This window comes from Opisthocomus hoazin, chromosome 15, assembly GCF_030867145.1.
Source record: "Opisthocomus hoazin isolate bOpiHoa1 chromosome 15, bOpiHoa1.hap1, whole genome shotgun sequence".
Lineage (NCBI taxonomy): Eukaryota > Metazoa > Chordata > Aves > Opisthocomiformes > Opisthocomidae > Opisthocomus > Opisthocomus hoazin.
Window position 1 is genome coordinate 15,274,763 of NC_134428.1, and position 18,503 is coordinate 15,293,265.

The window sequence follows — 18,503 nt, forward strand, 5'->3', positions numbered from 1 at the left end:
AGGTCGCTTCTGAAAGATGCTGAAGCACAGCAGGTAGGCTCTGCTTTCCTCTAGGCAACAGGATGCAGCTTCACAGTGTGAGTTGACTTGCAGTCACTTTAATGTACATATGTTCCACTGGAACAAGTGGTGCTGCCGTGGTTTTGAGTGTCTTCAGTCTTTGGTTCTCTCTTTCTCCTTTCTTGCTTTGCAGCACACGGTTGCTGATACAAGGAAAAAACATGCTGAAAGTTTTTTACACTTATAAACCATCATGTGTTAATAAATATCGTGGTCTTCCCCTCCCCAGACTATTCAGGCCTTTCTGATGCCTTCAGTAATCTGCTGATTACTATGACTAGCTCTTGACAAGTGATAATATCAGTCCAACGTACTGTTTCATGTAGGTGCTTCTAGAAGACTTTTATTTAAAGTATCCTGGTTGAGTGCGTGCGCATTTTCTGGTAAAGATGTGGGTGAAAACAATAGCTTTATGGTACTCTTTGAGCAGAAGCAACTTAAAGTGTACAGATACTATGGAGAATATACAGAGGTGTCCAGCCAGCTAGCTTTGACCCAACCTGTATAGAAATGCTTTAGCTTCTGCAAAGGCTTCTACATTGTATGCTGTGGAAACCAGGACTGTATTACTGTCTTCACCACAGTGCATTATTTTGTTTGTTTGTCTGTGCTGACTCTGTTAGTGAATTCTCTTGTCTTTGGTCGGCCTTACGTTTGCCTTTGACTGCCTCAGATTTTTGTTGGTAAGGTTGGGAGAACTACATGGATTCTCCCCAAACCACAGCTGTAGTTGTTTTGAGACATGCTGTAGACTATCCGAGTTGAGAAACAAAGACTTTAGCAATACAAACCTTTTGGTTGTGCTGGCTATCTTAAATCATGTTTGGAAGATGTGCATGTTTTGCACAAATGCTTGTTGGGGAGGGTAGCTCCCAGCATTTGTTCTCTTAATGGACTTTCTGATCATATCCAGAGCTTTGATATATGAATGTTAACATTGGGTGCTTACTGTTCAATTTATTTAATGGTGACTTTTTAAATTTGACATATTGAAACAGGAGTTGTTCAGGTACACCAAAGAACAAGCGGCCTTATCTGCATATATCCACTGCTGTTCTAGCCCAGGTTCCCTGGGAACTGCTGCTGTTCAGAGGGGACTATCTCTGGGCGAGGTGCTAAAACACTCTGTGATTATAATGCTTATTAAATGGCTCAGTTCAGTTGATGTTGGGAGTGGTGGATGACTGCATGAAGACTTAGCTGCCTTTTCAGATAGTGAATGTGAAATATATGGGGCGGTCCTACAGGTAGAAATACCCATGAAATCCCTGAAAGCAGGGATTTCAATGCCTTTGTATGTTTTGGATAGATTTGGAGCTCCCTGTTATTTGGCCCGAAAACAAGACAGTGATTCTAACTGCAACCCTGTAATGGATTTATGTTACTTCCAAATATGTATTTCCTAGCAGCTATTCTTGAGTTTGTGCTGTCTAGCCTCTGGCTGAATCTCGGACACATCTATCTGTTCTAGTTCCTTGTTCCAGTACTTGACAGGGTTTTAAGAGGCTACCATGTGGAAAAGTCAACCAGAGGCTGCTTTCTGCATTGAAGGGTCTGGTGTAATTGACGCTGTCCGCAATACTGAGCTTAGATTTGGCATCTTTTCGTACCTGATGTGCATTGGCTACAGTGCCTGTCTTTTAAACAGCAACTTCTAACTAGGCCTTAAATTGGTTAAACTATGTTAATTTTCTTGCATTTCTTTCTTTGGAATCTAAACAATGTTCTCAACTCATCAAATAAGATTGATTCCTCCAGGATAGGAGGGGATTGGAAATTAAATGATGAATCATGCAATTGTCAATAAACCTCTGTATTTTGTTACTTCATTGTGTGCTGTAGATGTGTGCTTTTATAAATTAATTGGTAATCTAGTTCAATGTAGATATACTGGTGAATTTTTTTTATCTGAAATTGGAAAAATTGCACAAATCTTTTCAGGCCTTCTGTAGTGGGGAATATGTTTTGAAGATGTGACATTCTGCTCAAGGCTGCTCATAAGACAAGCACCTGTAATCCCTGGGGAGTGTGAAGTGATGGTAGCAAGGGTGGGCTGTTCAGTGCCTTCTTGTGGGCAGCATTCCATGGTGTTCTGTACAATGCAGGAATGCTGTTCTGTTCTTCAACAATATTGTAAAGAGACTTAAACATGCAAATATTTTAAATATTTAAGTATATTTGTAGAATAGTGTAATAATTCCCCTTGAGCAGGGGATGCTTTTTATGTGGAGAATTCATACCCACGCTTCTGCACTTCCAGTGAGCCCATAAAACTCTCCTCATATGGCAAACTGTCTTGGCTGACAGTGTGGAGGTAGCTACAGCTACAGAAATTCCAGTTCTGGGCGAGTTGGACATGGTAGCTTATCAGCCATGGTGTTATAAATCTGCTGCATTCATCCCTTAATTTACAGATTAATTTACAGATTTCTCAGCCCTACAGAGCCTCTCAGCCAGTACTTGTTTCTACAGTGACTTCTGTATTTTGCAGAATATATATAACATATATATAGTTTGCCATTTGTAGTTCGGAACTCTTTTCTCAAGCATGCACAGTGCTTTGGGTAGGATCTGCTTAGTGTGGGAACTTGTGAATATCCTTGACAGATAACACACTAGCAACAAAGGATTGTCCTTCCTTTGAACTCCTGCCAACTGCTAGACTACAACATAGTTTCACTTTGCAACTCTGTACGTTACCTCATTGCTTTACCCATAAATTGAAGGTTTGTAACTTAAATGCTTAGGATAGAATATTATCCAGGTTACTGTTTCAGTGTTGGAAGGAAAATGATGATATGTTATAATAAGTTTAGCTGGGAAAGTGGTTAAAGGATGACACGCATGCTGCATGTTGTGTACAATTCTAGGCATAGCTGCTGCTTAGTTCCTGAATATGCCACCATGCCTGTCCAGTACAAGATGACACTGTTCTAGAACAGGCCAGCTGCAGTGTGCCATCCCTGCTGATCTGCGGTGAACCTGATTAACCCAGATCAGTCCATGTTTTGCCCTGTTAAGACCGCTGGCTTCCATGCAATACGTTTTAAGCAAGCGCTGTCTGATATTGTCTTGCTGTTACATCACTGCATAACCGTTGATAAACAGCCCACTTTGCACTCTTAATGAGGAAGATTAATGTCCTCTCTGTCAGTGTTTTAAGTAGCATTACTGTGGTTTTTTGAAGGATTTATAGAGGTTAATCAGACTTGGAATATCTAAACTACATTCTTGGGGCTTGTTTAGTGAGAGAACATTTGCAAAGTACTGTTGTGGGAACACAATTATTTCAGCACTAAATGAGTAACTGTTGTGGTATGTTCCTTGAAAAATTCTCACGGTTGCTTACATGTAATATAATCACACTGGTGCATGAATGTCCAAGTATCTTGGCTACCTGTGTGATCATGTGGTGGAGAACAGTTTGATGCTTGCCTCTCGACATGTGGAGTGTGCTCCGTTACCAACTTGCATCTTCATAGTTTGGCAGCCAGCTGGCCACCCAGCATTTTGTTTAAGCCCTCTGATGTGTCTGCTATTGAATTTAGCTTGAAGCTCTGCTGAAATCCTGTATCGCTTCCCTTTGGAAAAGGGGATGATATAGAATGCTGTTGAGGTTGGAGTTTTCCATTGTTTGTTTTTCTTGAGGAATAAAGCAGGATCACAATCAGCATGCTGTGCTACGCTAGACTAGAGAATGCAAAAGGATAGTGACCCCTGTGAGCATGGGCTATCTGCTGGTAATGTAACAATGTGCAGGATTATAGAGAGACTTTGGCACATAAGCCATTTATGTCATTATTTGTTGTCAGCTGTGCAAGAAGTAGACTGGGTAATGATTTCTTGTTAACCAAGAACTGACTCTTAGGATCCCCACAAAGAGCTAGCAGACTAAGTTGGATCTCCAGGCTGCTAGCCCAGTTGCTAGCTGCTCCTCTCTCTGAAAACACAGTCAATGAGCAGAAAGAGCAGGCTTGTAATTATTGTGCTAAGTTTGCAGCCCTGATTATTTTTATTGTTTTAGCTTGCTTCCGCGGATGAAGATTATCCTCTCTTGAATCTGGCTTTCCCTTTCTTTCAAGCTGCAATTCCTTATATTGTTAACAGGCCCTCCTCCTCCTAAATCAGGTCAAAGTGCTAACCATAACCAGCAAGAACAGTAATTTGCTTTACACATCAGCCTCTCTAGCTCCAGCAAGCTTCTAATTCTGGTCTCTTACCCTATCACTTTCCTCCTCCCTCATATATATATATATATATATATATATATGTATATTTTAAATAGTAGCTATGCTGCCAAATCCCTCCCATGCTACTGCTATATGCCACTTCAGCCAAAAACATAAACAGTTCTGTGTCAAAGTGTATGAGAAGCAGAGAGGTCTATCAGAAGTAACCAGAAAGTTAATGTGCCAGTTTCTTCATAAAGATGATGGCTTTTCCTCCACTGCTGCCTCCCACAAACGTACATAAATGTGTGCTCCACTATGTAAAAGTGTTTTAACAGTCTGGCTTCTGGGAGCATGATGAGCAAAAAACCCATCTACCTTGGTGTGAGTTGCCTGACCTGATATTCACTTTCAGGCTTCACAGTTTATATTTTAAGAGTTGCAATCCAGTGTATCTTAAGCAAGAGGAAGGTTCTGCCAAATATTGTTGAAAAGTTTACCATTTCCAGGGTTGCCCAAGGCGAGGGGTGGGGGTTCTTGGTTACCTGTGTACATGATCAGTGCAACAATACAAATATTAAACAAAACCAGCTGATTGTTTCTTTCCATTTCTTGCAGCGTGTTGACCTCTGTGAATGCCGCCCTTTCACTTTCACGACAAGCTCAAAGTAGAGCGCCATGCAATTACTCTGTAAAGTTTCTCAGAAGTGAGCTCTGGCATCCCAACAGCAGGTGTTGAGCAAGAGTCAGGAAGACAGGCAAAGAGAAGGTGGCTTTCCTGTCATCACTGGAATGTTTAACCGCTTTTTTTTGTTAATTAGGAGTAATAGGAAGCTGTTGATATACCCTAATGGAGGTGAGCAGGTACTGTTGCAGGCAGGCTCATTCTCTGCCTCCTTACTGTTGTTAGTTCAGCTTCCAGCTTTATTAATCTGAGCTGAAAGATGCGAGCAGTCTTAAGAACAACTCTTTGCCTGTAACAGGCCTTAGTAGGGTCCTGCCAACCTAAAGATGGTCTTGCGCAACAGACTCAAAGGTCACTAGAACCTCCCCACATCTTCACATTATATGAAAGGGGTATTAAAAGCAGATGCAGGGATCTTTGTGATCTTTCTACAGTAGCATCTACAAAAGCTGCTGTCGCCAATGGAAGTTCTCCTTATAGACGCTGAATGTAGGAAATACGCAGGAATGTTTCACAGTGAAACATCAGAGTAGGCAGTGAGATTCTTAGTACTACGCTGTGAGGAACCTTGTTAACCAGTGGCAGATTTTAAGGAAAGTATGTCATAACTCTTCTTCAAAACAGGAGAGTAAAGTTTCTTCTCTGGTAATTTGGAAGTAGATTATGGGATGGCAAACAGCTTTTGACCTTCTTCCTTGAAGAATCAAGTACAGCACTTTCAGTGGGTATCCCAGTACTCATTACAGCACACCATTGAGTTTAGCTGCAGCATTGTATGGTATATAAACTGAGAAAGCTGATGACTTCCTGCCAGCCTTCCTGAAGTCACTGCTTTTAAGCTGGGTGTTGGTAGTATTTACACAAAATATCAGCTCTGTTGAACGCATGCTTTCTTCTGTACACAAGCTTCCAACATGAGTAATAGTACTACTGCATGTGGGTTTTTGTAATTGCATTTGGAAATTCACCATGGAATTTTTCCACTATGAAAAAATGAAAGTGCAGCATTTCAGCACTGAAGAGTAGTATAGTGACTACTGGAGGCTGAGGGGTGTACTTAAAGTCCCAGTCTACCAGGAGTCTAATTTAACCAGCTAAGTGAAAACATTGGTGAGGCCTCACATCAAGTACCAAGTTCAGTTTTGGGCTCCCTAGTATGAGGTGTGACATAGGGAGAGAGTGCAGTCATAGGCCACAAAGGTGGTAAATGGACTGAAGCATGTTCCATAAGAGAGGAGGCTGAGAGCTGGTGCTCTTCAGCCTGGAGAAGAGAAGGATCAGGGAGATCTTACCAGTCTTGCTGGGAGGGAGTAAGGACGAGGGAGCCAGACTCCTCTGGACAAGAGGCGATGGGCACAAATTAAACCACACGAAATTCCATCTGAATGCACGGAAGCACTTTTTTACTGTGAGAGGGGTCAAATACTGCGACAGGTTGCCCAGAGAGGTTATAGAGTCTCCATCTGTGGAGATGCTCAAACTCTGACCAGACGTGGTCCTGGGCAACCTCCAGCTGACCCTGCTTGAGCAGGGGGTGTTGGACTAGATGATCTCAGGAGGTCCCTGCCAAACTAAAGGAGTCTGTCATTTTGTAGTTCTGTGACTTCTCACCCCACCCCCAAACTTCTGCTGTACCAGACTACAAGAGGGAAAACCTTTAATTGTCTGTGGCATGAAATTAATTCACAGTGGTAGACTTGTCTTCTGTGACATCTACTTAAAATATGACTTTACTGGATTCTGTCAGTGCCTAAATTTCTTTCAGTCTACTAGAGTTTATATTAAATGCAACTTGAGTAGAACTGCTCTTTCTGTTAAGAATATGTAATAATTTACGTAAGTCATTCACGTCAGTGTTCCTTGTACTTGGCTATGTTAGTTTACTTCATTCTTAAAGCATCCTCTGTGCTTTTGTAAACACTGTGTCAGTGTTTGTGACCATTTTGCATAGTGAAAAGGGCAGCTGGCTGAGTAAAATAAGCCTCTAGCATTCATGAGTAAGAGCACCCTGATTTCAGTGACAGAATTTCAGATCAAAACCTTTTACACTTTTGAAGGCAAATGAATAGGCATGGCTTATGGAAGCATTTCTAGTAAAGTAATAAGCGGTTAAGCTAGGCTTGTGTGCAAAAGGTAATCTGATTAATTCAGGCTCCTGCCTAAAGAATAATGATGGTGTCACTTGCATGGATATGTAATTTGTGAAAGATGCATGCTAATCTAGAGCAATAACTGAAAGAGCAGGCCTGCCAAGGTGTGTGCATTAGTAAGTGCTGATGTACAAGATTCTTGTGATGGAGAAACAGTGGTAGACCAGGCAGGCACACCTTATGTGGGCACTTCTGATGCAAGAGTGAAAAGCAACTATCTAATGGCTTATGAACAAGCTTCAGTTAGGTTAGTTTCACTTGCTGTGGTGTAGTTCTTAAAGTGCCCCATGCCGGTTTCTGTATGTTGGAGAATGCCTAAGAACCATACAGCAGACACTTTTCACTTGTGTGCTAGACATAACAGAAACATTCCCCTTCTGTAGATAATTCCCTTCAAGATTCCCTTTAAATACGTTTAAAATACACAGGCTAAAAATCTGCTTTCAAACAGAAGTGATCAGCTCTGTGTCTGGCAGCTGTCATTGTTCTCTCACTGCTCATTGTTCAGCTGCTAGAGCCTTCATTTCCTGTGTCCTCATCAAGGAGCGGTGCTGCATCTGCAGGGTCTCTGTCCTCCTGCTCCACAGGTGCTCCCTTTCTTGTTCTGTTCAGTATCCCACCCTAGAAATTCAAAGAAGCAGTTAGTGACAAAAAGGATACAGTTCTTCCTGTACAAATGTATTGCTACAGCTGTGTCCTGGCCCTTCCCCTCCCCTTCTTGCAAAAAAAAAAAGCAGCCACCCATAGCTTGATACTAGGTAAGACTACTAGGCCATGCAGTATTTTGGCAGATGGCTGTTTTTTTATGCAGTCCCATTTTTTATACTGGGGGAATTACTTACATACACACCCAACAGCTATTACATCAATAAAAGCAACTCGATGATGCAAGGCTATTGTTCACCTTTTGTCACACTTACCTGTTTCTTGTCCACAACATTCAGGCTAATGGAGGCAACAATGCATGCAATAGTGTTTGCCAACATAAAGATCATCATCTGTTGCCAGCGCCACAGAGGGATCTTTAATTCACTAGAAAAGGCCAAAACAGGACAGAAAAACTAGTTGCCTGAAGATATTTACGGCACCTCTGCAGTTCCTTGCAGCACAGGATGCAAAGATGCTGATTTCTGTTCACTCCACTAAAGCACTGTTGATGTCTCTGCTTGAAAAGAAAAAGCATCCTCACCTGGACTTTGTTCCTAGAATGTGTCCAACAATCAGATTCGAAAGGCCAACTCCGATCATCTGCACAGAAGTTGCAAGCCCCATAGCTGTCCCTAAAGTTGCTTGGGGGACCACAAGAGGTATGGATGGCCACATACTAGCCTGGTAGGAGTCAGGAGAAGAGGAATTAATGCAAAGCCTTGTTTAAAGGTGTTAGATGGTCATTGGTTTAAAAAGGAATTATTCCCACTAAATAAACATTTCTACTTTCTCTTCAAAAACTCTGGTATTTATCCCTCCCAGCCTGCTGGTTGGTTCTAGACTGTTCCCCATTCTCTTCAAGCAGCTTGAGACAGCACAGACACCACATTATTTGAAACTAGAATAACCTGACTCCGGGTTTCTGAAGGGGAGTTAGACCTGATGATTTAGTTCGTAAGACTCAAAGGAGATTCAGGTGTTACATTCAAGCTGAAAAAGCACTAAGAAAAGCATAAACATATTAATGTGTCACACTATCAAATGGTCCTTGACTCTGCTTTCCATTTTGCTCCATATTGGTTCTCTGGGGTTATTTGTTACTAACCAAAGTCTTCAGGATTGGGGAGCTGATGACTTCAAACTGTGGCTGCTAAACCTGCTCATTAGGAAACATGAGCAGTGATATATGCCATCCAGGGTGCAGAAGGAGCAGAGCCACAAAACACTCAACTACAGCAGCAGGGTTGTGAACTTACAGCAGCAAAGGAGTAAGTAATCCCCAACCAGATGGTAGAGACTAATGGAGGAACAAACGTAAATGCCAGGAGAGCGAAGACTGGCAGAGTCAATGCAGCGCAGCCAACAGCAAAGACACCTCTCAGTCCAACGTAGTCCTGGCAAAGGAAACAAACAGAAGGCCTCTTGCAAGGGATACTCGCTTCCCACAGATCCTAGTAACGTGAGTGGCTGTGCAAAGTGGGCTGGCAGGAGTGGCAGTAACATGTCATTTCCTAGTTGTCAATATTGTAGCAGACCAGCTATTACTAGCTCCTCTTGCATACTCCTGAACCAAGACTGAAACACTTGTCAGAGAATCGGTGTCCAGTATTCATGTGAAATAGCAGGCTTTAATAAAGGGGGAGGAAAACCACACCATTATGCCCTAACAATTATGGAAATAAGCAAAGAAAGAGTTTTAACAAAACAGGGACGGATTACATGCCTTGTCCTTTCCCATCTACTTGCAAAGCTTATCCTGATTCTTTCTTTTGCAGTCTCAGACTTCTTAAAACATACCACCATTGGCCATGCTTTGATGCTACTGTAGCGCAATTAAGGGACAGAGGGAAAAATAGGTTAACATTATTTCTTGTAATTGAATTCAGACTAAAGTGCCTCTTGCAGTTTGCAAGGAATTAAAGGACTGCTTGTTCAGCAACACAGGCTAAATTCTTTTTGAGGGAGTTGTAACAAAGACATTTCAAAAAATTAGGAATAAGTTATCAGCAAGCACTTCTGGTTTTGGGTACTCACAATTAATATGCCAACTGCTGCAGAGAGAACAAGGGAGCTGTCGTACACTGCCCCAGCAATATAAGCAGCTGCCTGCTGGCTGTAACCAGAATATTTATCCTGGATAAACTTGCTAAAAATAAAAGGAAGGGGGGGAAAAGATGACATAATTAGGATTCTTGATCTGATTATTTTGACAGAATGTAAGTATGAGCACAAACATATGGACAGGAATGGTTTTAATGAGAGGACTTGTAAACAAGTTTGGTTCCATCTGGTTTGTAGTGCTAAGCCTTTGTTGTTTTAACTGGTGAACACCACAGAGAGGCTGGTAGCTTAAATGGACACTTTCAAGACGCTTCTGCAAGTACAGAGTAAAACTGCAGGTTAAAGTTGGGCATATGTTCAATTACAGCAGCACAGCTCACAAGCAGAAATTTGCTGTCACCTGTCCAAAACATAAGGATGGATTTTTTACATTCTCTTTGAAGAGGCAGAAATCATTACCAAATCAAGGGTGAGAATTCTGAGGGGCAGGAATAGTATTTTAAAATAATCCAGCAGCAAAGATCAGCATTTAAACTGAACACCTGCATTTTAGAAGTACTAGAAATTCCCCCTTGGCACCTTTAAGGAGACTTCTGGTTAAAGCATATAAACAACACATAAACCAAGTTTTGTTCTCATTGCCAGAAGTCAGACTTTCGCCTTTGTTAGGGACATGCAAAAATGGCATTAAAACTTACTCAAATTCTTTACAGAATTTACAGTCATACAGTCATAATAGCTTAGAAAGACTAGTTTATTTAGTGATCTTGTAGCTACTTAAACCTGGTTTGGCTACTTGCCTGGCTCCTTACTAGTAGCAATAATGAGCCTTTATAGCCTGTGCTGTCACCAAAGCATGAAACAAGACACTGTTCCTGAAAGATTTACTGGAACAGACTTAGCCAAAGAGCAATGGCCTTGGGACCATTATTTTTTCTGAAGCAGCACAGCATTTTTTGCTAGAAAAGGTGTGTGAAACGTGACTTTTGGTGACTGAAATTTTGCTCCACAGGGAGCAAAAAAAAAAATTCTGCAGGGAGGCAGAATTGCAGAAATGAGGATTCTGTGTGATCAATAGACACTGTTTTCAGTTAAAATGAGAGGGCAACTGATAAAAAGCCCGTCTCATTAAGGCCTTGATGATCCTTGCCATCTTGAATGTCTTTATTTTACTAAGAGCTCAACTCATACATTTGTTACAATGTTGATGACATTTCTTCAATCCTGATTTCACAGTGGCTTACTATACATCACTAATGAAATACTACCAAAATTTATTTTTTTTTTTACTGCAGGCCTTTGCTAATATAAAAGTTCATACTCATTATGTGATAGAAGCTCCATCATCCATAAACAGGAAAAAAGCAGCAAAATGACAAGTCTGTAGCAGAGCCACAGGACAGAAGTAGGAGTCCCAATTTAGTTGGGCAGGGTGCTGTTTTGTTTTAAGCAAATGAAGGCATAAAAACGGAAGTCTGCAAGCCTTGCAGTGGGATGCAAACGTTCCCTCACTTATCAACCCAGGATGCTGCAAGCTTAGCTTCGTTCCAAACACAGCAGACATGCAGGAACTGCAGGACAGAACTGCCCCAGGCCCATGAATCTAACAACCCTCGCAGCCCAAAAGACAGCCACTTTATTGGACTATCACAAAGGTGAAATGTCTACAGGCTATTTTTTAAATGAAGTATTTCTTCCCCTTCTCCCAAATCCTTCTGATCCTCCTTTAGCAGTGTTCCAAGCTTTAAATATTGGATGAATCATTTCCCTTTAAGTTATTTTTGCTTTCTTTCAGAAGTCTCCCTCACCTTTGAAGTGAAAGAAAGGTCAAAGAACCCTCATATACTTTAAATATGTGTTAAAGGCATGTTTCTCTGTGTTTCATGAGTGGAAGGAACAAGCGTACTACCCCCATATTTTCCAGACATCTAAAAATCCTGCAAGGCTCTGGTAGGCTCGTATCAGTGGGACTACAGCCACAGAGCAATACCTGGCATCTGCCACAAAGGGGAAGACTCCATTGTAGAAGAACATGATGGTGAGGACCAGGAGCCAGTAGCGAAGGGGAAGTCGACGGATGTCCTGAATCCGCTGCAAAGATAAGATGTGCCCTCAATCACCAGCAAACAGACTTCAGCTTCACACTGTCATTTTCTGCAAGCCATTGAAGGTCACAAAAAACTTAAGAAGTAACAGCAGGTAAAAGGGAATTGAAAGGCAGTTCATGTACCTCTAAGCAAAATTTGGCATGTGCTGACTTCCAAAGCATTCCTCTCTAACACCATTCAGTAAAGAAAACAAAAAAAAAAGAAGCTTTCTTTTTATTTTCATAAAGGTTATGACTGCAAAAGACTATTCTAAGCAGGGCCTATTAAGAGCCTACTCCAAAACCTTAAGTGAAACACAGTGGAAAGACACAGTATAAACAGGAGTCACAACACTGAGATACAGAAACCAGTAAGAATATTGTCATGAGAAGGAACCTAATAGATTTGAGTGCCATAAAAATTGCAACCTATTGCCTGTAATGCTTATTCCTAGACTAAAGAATGCAAGGAGGAATGGAAGATGAGGGCTGGCAAAAGATTGTTCAGTACTGACCAAATTAGCTGCTTTCTATCTTAGATCCTGTGAGCCAGTTCTATACACAAAATCCACTGGCTCAGAAAGTAATGCCATTCAGAGCGCTAATTCAGCTCTCTGGAAGGCTGCAAATACATAGGCTTGAAACAGAAAATTTACACTTGTCTGGTGGCTTGCAGATGCAATATCCTCAGATGTACCTGAAGAGCTGTCCTGCAAGATTTAACCAACTGGTGTATTTAATGCCCTCTTCTGGCCAGGACCAGCTCGTACTACTGCAGGCTGCCCTGCTCTGCAAAAGCAGTACACATGCACCCCATGCTTTCAAAGATTGAGGTGGAAAGCTGTCTGTGCACCACATACCACTTTTTTGGATTCTTGCTGGATAACCCCGTCCAAGCCCAGTTGCTTCATGCCTACTTTATCTAGTACACTGACTGTGAGGGCTGAAACAAAACCAAGCATGCAGAGCAGGGTACCTGGAAAAGACACAAGAGGTGTTAGACAACATCCACACCGCCATCCTCCATTTCTTTCCGGTGTTTTAAGTACATGGGCCAGACGTGGCCGTCAAAGAGACCCTCAGTGTGGAGACAGCTGAATGACAAAACCAACTGCAGGTAATATGCAGAATTGTCTATGACTCCAACTCCTGGCTTCTCTTAACAGCCTTCCCTACTGCAGCCATATAGTAGGGCTATTCACCTCCAACCACCCTGTCAGAGTCCTTGAGCTCTTTGTCCACTTCACTGGACTATGGCCAGAATGCCTTCTGGCCTGCATCAGGCCTGTGCATAACAAGCCCAAGGTTAAAAGAAGCCAGACATGAAGAAACTTCCATGGCCTCTGAGCAGGAGGGGTTATCACGCACAGACTAGTACTGGAAGTTATACCTCTCCATTTATGTGATGTACTGCTGTTACTACAGCAATATGAACTGTTAGCACGCTCAGCTCCAGAGAAGTGAGTCAGATTATGCTGGATATGCCAGAAGCAAGTTTGGCAACAGGCATCTGCTGCAGACATCCTTCTCTCAGAAAGAGATCTGCATCCGTTTGGTTTTCCAAAGAACCAAAACAATCTCTGTGACACAGAGACACTTTGTCTGATATATTTATCTCTTCATGGGCTACTAAAGTCGCTGTGCTGTGCTTGCAAATGCTGCCTAAGCACAAAACTAATAGTGTCAGATAGGATGCAACATGCCACGCCTGTCCCAATTTCTTCTCTGGAGAGCAATAGGTTTCAATCTCTGCAAGAGATTTATGTCACAGATGCATGCTCTTTTCCATGGGTGATGGCCCATACTCCTGAGGCAGGTCTCCCTAACATCACTGTTGCAGCACATCAGAGGACCTGAGTGCCACTACTTAACTGCACTGTGAAATCCCTTCCACATCATCCCTTCCACTAGAGACAGATCCCATCTCACTGCACAAAAGAGTGCAGAAACTCAAATCCTGTAAAGATTAGCCCTAGAACAGATTCACACTAAGAAACATGTAATTCAGATTCTGCTGCTTGCAGTAATTTAAACCTACGGTTTTCATCAGTCCACATGCAAGGTATTTTATGCTGAGACCAACACAGATACTACTACAGAACCAGCGTATTCTGCTAGCTAAAATACAGAATACCACATTCTTCTTCTGTTTCACTCTGAAGATTCCATTCCATGTGAGTAAACCTATATTAAGTACTGACTACCTGTGACTGCAGATATTAAGGAATCTCAAGAAAACTGTAGACAAAACTGTCAGGCCGACACTACAGCTTTAGAAAGGGTTTTTAGGCATCCATGAAGAAAACACCACCCCATTGCATACAGAAAGCAATGGGAAAAACTGGAAAATAATGCGTTTCCTCCTGCTAACTACACTATCTCTTTCAGGTACTTTTCATAACTGGACTAAACAAGCTAGCCTCAGGTCTAGAAAACAAAAGGCCAAAGCACCAAAGCAACTCACCTCCCCAGAGTGTCCACTGCATTCCAAACTTTGCCTCAAACTGCTGGGTGAAGAAGAAGTTGAGGACACTCCCCAGACGGGAGAAAGACAGAGTCAGTCCAAACGCCAGTGCCAGTTCCTTCCCCTTGAACCAGAAGGCTGTGATACGATTCTGCACAACTTGGAGAAAACAAAAATCCTCTCTTGAACAGACAGGCTTGGCCAAGAGCATTGCACAGAAGCAACAAACACAGCCTCTCAAGCTCAGGTGCCTGAGCTGGGCTAAGAGACCTCTACGCATCCCAAGTGGAGGTAGTATGTGTCAACTCTGCAGTCATTTTAACATGTACTAAATCAGGCTGGGACACGGGAGGTGAACTTATCCCTCAAATAAGCCAAGGAAGAATAACCCCAAAGGCATAGCAATCACATGTCAGTCCCCATCCTTGGGAGAAGGACAAACTTGTTAGAGGGGAAGACTTTTAAACATTTCGGCACATGTTAAATCCATGCAACCCTTCAAGGAGCAGTGTTCTTCTGTAGCACTGAAGGTTCCTGGTGCAGAGCAGGTGAAGCTGACTAGTAGGACAAGGGTCTAAGAGGCAAAATAGAAATGTATCATGACCCTCTGGTGAGGCGTAATTAAGAATGTGAATTCCTTACTAGTAAGTGACCCATTCCCAGAGCCAAAAAGCAGTCTTCCTGTTAGCATCATTGGTAGGAGGTATGGCGACCCCTTGAAATGTGAGCCCAGAGCAAAGATTGATGATCCCAGCAGAGTCAGAAGAGAGAAAACAAAGACACCAACTAGGGAGAAACAGAAAAAAAATACACAAACCTCAACAGACATGCTGAGGTCAGGACAAAAGCACTCTTTGTCAAAAAGCAAAAGAGCAACCTCACAACAGGCCAGTAAACCTGTGGGCTTCCAGCAGTTTACCCTCATTATTTTAGTTGTGGAAAGACTGGTCTCTTCATAAAATGACCTGGGAATCCTCAAAATGATGATGATATGTACCATAGTGGAAGGTTAAAGAGGCAGAACAACTCAGATAGAGGACTCTGAGCTCTACAGAGTCCCTGTTCCTGTCCTGAGCTACACTGCAGACTATGGCCTAGAACAAGCCACCTCCTTTGCTGTGCCTCTGTCTCCTCCTCTGTAAGATGTCTGCCTCTGTGATACAGCACATAACTGCATTTGCTGGGACTGCTGGGCCTTAGACTATGGCACATGCCAGAACAAATGTCAGAGCAGGGAACAGAACTCTAAGTAATCAGTTTGTCCCATCGAAAACAGGTAACACTATTCCTTGTTACATGTGTTTCAGAGGAAAGCACATTTACTGCATTGCTATGTAAATTCAGATAAGTCAGCAGTCAAAGGACAAAAAAAGTCTCAGCTGCCTTCATGGAGCTGCTCAACAGACAGTCACGTGCTCCACACACAGAGCTGTCCCTCCTCTCCCATCCCTCTGTGATCTTGCTGAAGTGGAACCTTTGATCATCCCTTCACACTGAAAGAACAGCCTGAAATCCCACTTCAGTACAAGAATAAATGAATCAATGCTTAGAACTTACAGCGATTTCCTAGTTTATCAATCAGGAATCCTGCCAGAATAACCACTACTGCATTTCTAGGAGAAAACAAGAACAGAAACATTTGTGTCTTGCTGCTAGGAAGCAACTAGCAAACTACCCTGCCCCCCCAAAGCAAGAGAAAAGTGACTTACGTCCAAGCATAGATCGCGTACAGCAAATTGTATTGTGCAGGTGTCATTCCCAAGCCTTCAACGCAGTCCAGTGTGCTATTATGCCCAGTGCTGTTACGATGGGTTCCATTGGGGCAGGTCAAGTTCTGTACAACAAGTCACAGAGTCAGTGTTAGGAAGCAGACACAGATGAAAAACCATGCATTCCTTTAAAATTGAAGTTAAGTTCTTGCCTGCTAGATTTCTACTACTCAGTTCCCACTTCCACAACCAGGAATTACAGGACTTGTGTCGTCTTGCAGGAAGCCAGCCTTTGCCAAATGAGAAATGACTGGCCATCGGCACATCACATCTTCCCTTTCCCTTCCTGTGGCAGTAGTGGCAGGGGCTCAGCACTTTTACACATTTCAGTCCACGAGAAAAGCCAGGAGACTGCACCATGAGGTTTATTTGATCCCTTAGTTTCTTGGCTATAGTTTAGCTTGATGTGACTCTTCGTTACATACTATAAAGTCTTAAGCAGTGTGTAAATATGAAACTTAGCAGTAGTCCATATTAATTCACAGCTATAAAGCATTTGCTGAACAGTAGGAAACTGGGAGTCCTGGCATGATTTAATGACACCATTGTTGCTACTGAAAAGCAACATTTCCTCGACTCCATATGATCAGGAAAAAAACCTAGATCTAGGATGCTAGGTCTTCCACACCAGTAGGCCCAAGCTTGATGTCTTGAATAAGCACAAGGAAAGCGTGAGTTTAACCACACAATTTTTATACAGCCATCATATTTACAAACCCCCTCAGATCTGCTGTAGTAGAAATGTCCACGGCTGTGGGGAAACAGCTCTCTAGAACAAAGTGCACTGCACTGCAAGCACTGGTCTTAGATGCCCCGACTACCACTGTACCGCTTGTGTAAGGCAGGTAGAGGCTAAATTCTTCAGAACAAAAACATGGTGAGAGCGTCAACAGATAAAAACCACTGTTTGCACAGTACCTAACACAGAAAAATATGGCTTAGTTTCATTACCCTATGAAGTTACCTAGGCAACAAAATATGACATAACCTTTGCTTTATTCCATAAATAAATAACTGACTCTTCTCCCACAGACCTACAGAAGTTGTGGAAGATCAAGGAATAAACACTGACCTATTTTTTCTCTTTTTACTCCTGTTTCCAATGACAAACTGCACCCAATTTAGCCAGCAGTTCACTGTCTGAATGTTATGGATTAATTGCATTAAAAAAAAAAAAAAGTTCCACGCAAGCTATCTTGCTATGGAAGCAGACAAAGAACAGGACAGTGGCTCTCAGCCTACACATGGTAATCCACCAGCATGAGTAAAACCATCTCTCTGAAGACATGAAACAACTGCAGTAATGACAGGTAAATGAGTCTGGTAAGGATTTCCGTCAGGTAGTCAGGAATTCAGGTAAGAACTGTGGAACTCCAGCATCACTAGAGAAATCCCAGAAATCAACTGGGATATCAGTCTGTACCCTGAACAGTGGAATGTTCTAGCATTTGAGAATATGATCTCCTGTGATCTCCCTGCAGGGCTCTGTCTTTTGGGTAGCAAACAAATGCGTGACGTGATACCTGCAGTACCAGGAGGTTTGGATTTGAAGACCCAGCAAGTCTTTTCTAGTCTCTGATCTCCAGCATCACTAGTCTTGCAGTCCAGTGCAGGTACTAAAATGGTCAATGCTACCTATCTGCTACGTGCAGAGTGGTGTGAATGCTGTTCTGACTCTGAACTCCATTAAGCACAGCAAAGAGCCGTTTGGACGGGGAGCTGGCAATCACTGACCAAGGCCGGGTTTGAGATCTCCAGTTCTCCGGGCAGCAGTGAGAACTCCAGCCCCACATGGCTTGTCCCGGCTTCACGCACCTTCCTCGCAACAAACACGCCAGTCACAACCCCCCACCCCAGCATCTGGAAGATAAGACCCTGGAGCACGGCTCCCACACTGGCACCGTGGGAAGAGGTGTGGACACACCACAGAGGCCTCCGTTCTGCCGGTTCTGCTTTTTCCCTCCCGCCCGCCCGCGCTGCCGAGCGCCCGCACCTACCCCCTGGAACTGCTCCTGCAGGACGCTGGGGATGTCGAAGCAGAAGTAGGAGCCGAAGGTGAGGAGGCAGTTGAAGAGCAGCACCGCGAACCTGTACGAGGCTGCGGGGCAGAGAGGACGGACCCACCTCGCACCGCACCCCGTCACCGCACGGCCCGGCCCGGCCGCCGGCCCCGCCGATCCCCCCGCTGCGGCTCAGCCAGGCGGGCCCTGCCTCCCCCCGCCCTCCCGCCGGCGCTGACCCCGCTCCGCCGCCGCCTGCAGGCCCCGCACCCCCGACCGTGCCTCCCCCCAACCCCCCTTCCCGCCGGCGCTCACCCCGCTCCGCCGCCGCCATGCGTCAGCCCGCCCCTTCCCCCGCCGCGGCCGCCGCGCCCACCCCGCCTCGGGCCCGGCCCCGCCCGCAGGCCGCCC

At 43.5% G+C, this 18,503-nt stretch overlaps 1 protein-coding gene across 2 annotated transcripts; it reads right to left on the reverse strand.

Annotated features, from left to right (window-relative positions):
• Positions 1 to 6,296: 6,296 nt before the first annotated feature.
• LOC104333684 (lysosomal dipeptide transporter MFSD1-like) lies at positions 6,297 to 18,454 on the reverse strand. Of its 2 annotated transcripts, XM_075436157.1 has the most exons (13): positions 18,408 to 18,454; positions 18,090 to 18,190; positions 16,033 to 16,157; positions 15,881 to 15,936; positions 14,966 to 15,109; positions 14,324 to 14,482; positions 12,720 to 12,835; positions 11,764 to 11,864; positions 9,747 to 9,858; positions 8,969 to 9,106; positions 8,254 to 8,393; positions 7,985 to 8,096; positions 6,297 to 7,685 (listed from the first exon to the last, which is right to left on the reverse strand). In XM_075436157.1, the coding sequence occupies exons 1-13, from the start codon at positions 18,424 to 18,426 to the stop codon at positions 7,569 to 7,571; spliced, it is 1,440 nt and encodes a 479-aa protein (XP_075292272.1). In that variant the 5' UTR covers positions 18,427 to 18,454; the 3' UTR covers positions 6,297 to 7,568. The 2 variants fall into 2 exon arrangements, with proteins under 2 accessions (XP_075292272.1, XP_075292273.1); XM_075436158.1 differs by lacking the exon at positions 7,985 to 8,096 and having other exon boundaries at positions 7,583 to 7,685.
• Between the last annotated feature and the right edge of the window lie 49 nt (positions 18,455 to 18,503).

What these genes read in the sequence shown, in the direction of transcription:
- LOC104333684 (XM_075436157.1), bottom strand. An exon ending in TACGCGATCTATGCTTGGAC is followed by an intron (nt 15,937 to 16,032) that starts GTAAGTCACTTT and finishes GTTTTCTCCTAG; the next exon opens with AAATGCAGTAGTGGTTATTC. An exon ending in GCAGTGGACACTCTGGGGAG is followed by an intron (nt 12,836 to 14,323) that starts GTGAGTTGCTTT and finishes TGTCTTTTCCAG; the next exon opens with GTACCCTGCTCTGCATGCTT.